General features: G+C 41.3%; 1 protein-coding gene across 1 annotated transcript; it reads left to right on the top strand.

Annotated features, from left to right (window-relative positions):
• Nucleotides 1–4,250: 4,250 nt before the first annotated feature.
• On the top strand, nt 4,251–5,837 carry RB195_019610 (uncharacterized protein; the record flags this gene model as incomplete). Its single annotated transcript, XM_064187537.1, has 3 exons — nt 4,251–4,320; nt 4,383–4,433; nt 5,746–5,837. 3 exons carry the CDS (start codon nt 4,251–4,253, stop codon nt 5,835–5,837), a joined length of 213 nt encoding a protein of 70 aa, XP_064043418.1.
• Between the last annotated feature and the right edge of the window lie 163 nt (nt 5,838–6,000).

Below are 6,000 nucleotides of genomic sequence, written 5' to 3'. Positions count from 1 at the left end.
TCTGTGCAAATTCTTCCAATGAAAGCAAAATGCTGACCGGTTGCTCAAAATTTTAATCAATTTCTTTGAGTCGAAAAATGGGAACTTCTATTGACATTCTTCCCTTTTTTGAGGACGTGAGAAATAGCAAATCCAGAAATAAAAGTGAACATTTCTGCATTGATGGAAACACCCGAAAATGTGCTCGCCCTGATCTTTTCTTGTTTTCTCGACCTTAACGGATAAGCGAGAACCAATGTCTAGTGTTCACTGCATGTCCTCTTTATGTTCCACTTCACTTCATGCATGTGGTAACCTCTGCTCCATCACACTTCATATTTAATGGCTCTGATAATAACGAAGACCCTAGTAGACTTATATGCGCTAACTTTTGCTTCCTAAAGATAGAAATGGACGAATACCTCCTCACTATTTAAATTGAAACCCTCAACTCCACGAAGTACCTATCTTGGATCTGATTTTGAATAGCAAGAAATATCTTAGAAGACTATTTTTTCCCCACGTGGCTCTTTCGGCAAAGTTCTTGCACAGGACAATCAAGGATTTTTAGGGTTTATGAAAATCAAGGAAACTTTTGGAATACAGTACTTTATTCGGTATAGTTGTGCAGAGGCGTTATCTAAACATAAATATTTCGTTTACTCAAAAATTTGGACTTTTGGCGATTACAAAGATACACTATCACCGTTGTTGTTTGCGCCACAGTTATGTTCAAAAAATTTATTCATTTATTCGAAAACACACGTAGGCGTCCAATAGAACAGAAGAAAGAAAACATGGAGCTCATTAGAATTTTGCCAAAGTTGTCTTCACTTCATGTTGTCGCAAAACTTTGTGACTTCTTGCTATTCCGTAAATTGTGAAGCAATTTGAGTATCTGTATAAATGAACGAACTTTATTAATTTACTTCTACGGCAGCCAAACAATTCAGTGCCATTTTTGCAGCGGTCAGCGATCTCGGCACCACATCGCACATACTATGCCAGAGGATGAAGTGTACGGAAGGATACATGATGTGGAATAAAATGTAGAATTTTTATGCTCTATCAAGTCAGCGGATGGAATGGAAGTGGATGGGATGGAAGTTTTTCATCCCCGTCGACCTAGCAGAGGGCCGACGTGTGGCCAAAATAAACAAGTCAACCGCTGTGCGTTGTCGCCTACTTCTGGAACACCAACCAGTGTTTTCAAGCGCTATTAGTTGCTCAATACGAACATATTTCTCTCGGGAAAGCCACGCCCAACGCCTCGTTTTCCGGTGCAGAGCACTCCAGCCTTCAGTCTCTCCAAAGAACGAGTTTCTATCGCTTTCAGGTATTCGACACATATCAGTGCTCTGAGCATTTTATTATCTTTTTTTCATCAGTGTTTCTCAAACTCAGTGGAGGACTATTCTCCGATGGACAAAAGACGGGGTCTTGCCTGTTTGTCTTTAGTCAGGATGTATGCCGAAACATTTCTATGATGACGGACGACGGTGTACAGTCAAAGTTACCACGTTTTCGTCTGCTGAAAACTCTGAAATTGAACGTGATCCAACTGAGAGTGTTATGATTCGCTGTCATCGTACATCGAAGCTACCCTGCGCTCCACTTATTAGCTTCCTACGTAGACTTTTTCCTTAAAGGCAGCGTATTGTGAAATATCCAATGTTCAGATTTATCGTGGACAATATGAAGCTCGCAGATTACGAGTATGGGCGCAGCCACGCTTTCCTCTTATCGCCCAGAAAAATATCGAAAATAAAAATTATAGCGTGGGAAGCAACGTTTGTTCCTAGCACTTGATAACGAGCCATTCTTGCCTACGTCCCGCATCCACGAGCGAGCGGTCGAAATCAATTGAGATTCCTCTGCAGCCTGTTCAAGTAAAACCAATGAATACACTGATTAGGGGAGCCGAGCTTCTACAGAGTCTTCTAACGCACCTCGCAGGAGCGCTCGTATTCGTAATTTACATCCCGCACTCTTCATTGTTCACGAGAAACTGAAACATCAAATATTTGATGATACACTTCCTTTAATCTAGATTACTTCAAAACACTGATAGTGCAAACGGGAGTTAAGATTTTCTCAAAACTTAAATAGGATCTGCATTTGAGATCTGACTCTGTCATAAATGTGCCCAGCCGAAAAGCGCACCCGGATCCCTTAAAGTAATTCTATGTCACAAACTGCATGAAGAAACGGCAGTAGCCACCACATGTGACTTCGATTACGTTTTTTGTTCACTGTGCAAACTTTTTTCAGCAGCGCACTTGCTACTCCGTAAGAAACCTCGGAAAAACCACATATGTAGCCCTGAAAGACATCGTTAGCACATTAGATCAATCCCGATTAACCTAACATCTTCGTCCTCAACATAGTTTGAGATGGAATTCCAAAGTTGTTTTCTCGTTTTTTTTTTCTTCTTCTTTTTTTATTGCTGATACGTGAATCAATTCTCTGCAAGATGGTTAACGACGTATAGTTTCGACATCAACCAAGTGAGGTTTTTTTTGTTATGAAGTGTTTCAGCGAGCGTAGGATTATATGTAGGAACGTAGTTGTTCACGTCAACGATAAGCTTCACGTAAATATCCCAATGAAGTCTTCAAGTCGAGGAAATGTTGGTTAAGAGATATTTTATGCTTTCTGGACCTTCACACTTTACCAGACAGTTTTTTCTTCAACGAGGTGAACGGCACCTACAGCCGAGTCAAAACAACATGAAGCCGGAACAGTTGCGTAAGCGGCTGCGCTCGAAGCAGAGCGCTGGAGACAGCGGTTGGAATCGAGAAGGGACCATGACGAACTGCAGAGATGGGTGGCGGTAGCGAAGATTCTTTCACGATCTCTACCGCGCTGCTTCGAGTGAAGCCTCTTAAAGGCCTCACCCCACGAATCTGAGGTGGTACGCATTTCAGGTGGAAAATTCGTATACGGAATAGCAGATTATGGAGAGGAGGGGGGGGAGGGTGGTGATTCCGTCCATTTCTTCCTAATTGCCGTAAAAAACGGCCCGGAAGATACGCGAGTGCACAAAGCTGGCGCGCTCCAGTCGAACTCTTTGTGGAAATAATGCGCCGGAACGCTCGAAGCCCAGCGTTTCATGGATTTTTCTGGGATTCTAAGTGCTTTAGTGGGTGATTATGCTATTCTGGTTGGAAATAGGAAGAATAGCTTTGCGGTAGTGCTGACCTCTGTAAGGCGACCAAGGACCTTTTGCCACTGATAATTCCCCATTAATAGTTTTTATAAATTATAATTGTTCTTCAAAGTTGACTAGCATTTTCAAAAGAGATGCAGATGCGTCTCCACTACTATCTTGTTGACCTTTTCTAGTTTCTCTCCTGCACAGAGCTTTGAAATGTCTATTGGTACATAGGCTTTCTCAAGACGGGTCAGTTTGCTACCTTAGCCACTGAACTCAATCGAGTGCTTTAATAAGTACAATTTAATGTTATGAGCGTTATAACCGTTATATTCCGTTATATTGCACAATTTTCGACGTATACGGAATAATTTAATTCATAAAATATTGTCGTTAAGCAGATTAAAACAGTCCATAATCTGGTAACTTAATATGCGATTAGACAGGCTAAGCAGTTTTCCACGACACAAATCTTTAGCGAAGATGCGGACAGTCGTATCAGACAATAAAACCAGAATGTGTATTTGGCAAAGCAAGTCAAGGTCTATCCTTAACGATGCGTTTTCGTTAACGTTCAGCTCCTGCGGAGCAATTAACTCTTAAGACAGTTAAGAACGCTTGGAATGCTTGTATTCTAATTAATTTGAGGTGAATGGAATCACAGAGTCCGGTTTCTAACCTGCTAAAATTTAATATAGATAATATCTTTGTAATTAATAGTTATAATTTATTCCTTTCGTTGCATGTATAAATTTTAAGGCCATATTGGTCATTGAAACTAACGGTAATGTCTTTAATCGCATGATCGTTCGTCTGTATACCCTGCTTTCATTTTTCCCCTCCTTAATATTCATGTTATCGCTCATCGACCTACAGGGCATGACCAAACACATGAGACCACAAATAATTCATCAAGGCAAATGCGTCAGCTGATTTTTCTCGCGAAAGCTTCGAGTCCTACAAATTTTATTGAATGTTCCGCTAATACTTCCTAGAATTTTTCGGTTATTAGCCATCTGAACCTATTGTCATGAAGACAATCTCCTTTCCTGAAAAATAAAATCTCGTGTACTTTTCACACAGTATGAGAACTACTTCACTTATTTCAGAAACAAAAATGAGTGCTAACCTTAAGCCACCAAAGCCACTCATTCAAACTCCTCGACCACAAAAGAGTTGTGATGAAGGTGAGGTCAAAAAGTTCGTTCTTCACAACTGCTCTATTTGATTTTGATTTCACGAACTTTAGATGAATTCTCCGGTCTAATCACGGTGGTTAAGCAGGAGCACAACAAGGAAGGTTCGTTCTCAGTATTTCAAGAACTTGCAAATCCATCCTGATAATAAATCATTACGGAGAGGTTCTACTCGAACCTTTTCCGTTTGTCAGCTCCTGTGTCAATCCTATCATTTCTACTGGTGAAATCTTAGCACGGATTCTCGCTTCGGAAAGAGTCGCTATCAAGAACATGAAACTTGTACAGCCCCCGGACCTGATTTTATATCAGCAGACTTTCTTCGGGCTGGTAGCCATCCGCTTCGTGTAATTCCAGCGGCGCACATGCCCTTCTATTTTCAGGAGGAAACGATTCCACACCAGTGGGAGATATTTGAAACCGTTCTTATCCACAAAGAAGGTGACCCAGAAGAGACCGAGAGAACCTTCAAAACTACCCATCCGATACACTTGTTGAGCGTGTTATACAAACTGTTTCCCAACGTCATTGGAATGCGGATATCTAGAACACTGGACAAAGATCAGCCTCAAGAACAAGCTGGATTCCGGCAGGGATTCAGCTGAATGAACCATATTCAGACCGTATCCAAAGGTTTCCTGGGAGTATCATCTTCCCTTTGTCCTGACCTTCGTCAACTATGAGAAAACCTTAGACAGCGTAGAAACGAATGCAATGCTGTCAGTGCTGATCAATCAAGGTGTACACGCGTCATATGTGAGGACCCTACCCAATTGCACCGATCGATGCACCACTAGGATACAGCTTTTCCACCGTCCCCTCACCACACCTATTAGATAGGTGGTACGACAAAGCGATAGTGTATCGCCGAAGATCTTTATTTGGATTCTTCGCTGTCGATGAAGCAGGCATATTTGTCATGCAGTTGCGGCAACAGGGATGAAAGAAATGTTGCACCTGTACACACTGCTTCTGTCCGGCAAATCGTACCCTTGCGTGAATTGTGCTGTAACCGTGCTACCGTAGTTTCCGTAATATAATGATGTAGTGCAATGGTACGAAGATCGAAGCCGCCGCAGAATGGCAGCTCTTTCATCCATCCACATTCATCCGGAACAGATCATCATGTGGACTTCACACGCGTTCATTAAAAGAAAACTAACGATTTTTAACTGAACTAGAACGTGTTGATACATTCGAAGGAGATTGCAACCCCAAGCACATTTTCGTTCATCCTTATCCTTATTCGTAATCACATGAAGTCGAAATCCGTTTTTAGAAAATCTTAACATTTTTAAGAAACTTTTCGATTAACTTCTTGTTTTTCTCGAGGGAGAATATTTTCTACTATAAAACTTCTATAAAACATACTGCTATGGAATCCTACTTGTTATGGTTAGCCATGATCTGTTTCAGGAACGGCGTCAACCCTTTCGCCCTCACTGATAAACAGTGACACTACAACTTCCAAACCAAGAACTGGTGTGATTCGTGGACAGATGAGCTGAATGATTCCAGCATATTGTCATGGATTTAGTTTCAACGGAAAATCTTCATGTATTCTAAGGGAGATGTTTCTTTTAAAGATCTGGATGCCCTTCTTTGAATTATTTTAAATACAAGCCCGGACAATCACTTTGATCATCCATAGAATCCACGAGCACTCGAATC

Source organism: Necator americanus, chromosome II, assembly GCF_031761385.1.
Source record: "Necator americanus strain Aroian chromosome II, whole genome shotgun sequence".
In the NCBI taxonomy this organism is placed as follows: Eukaryota; Metazoa; Nematoda; class Chromadorea; order Rhabditida; family Ancylostomatidae; genus Necator; species Necator americanus.
This window is presented reverse-complemented; position numbering and strand designations above follow the sequence as displayed.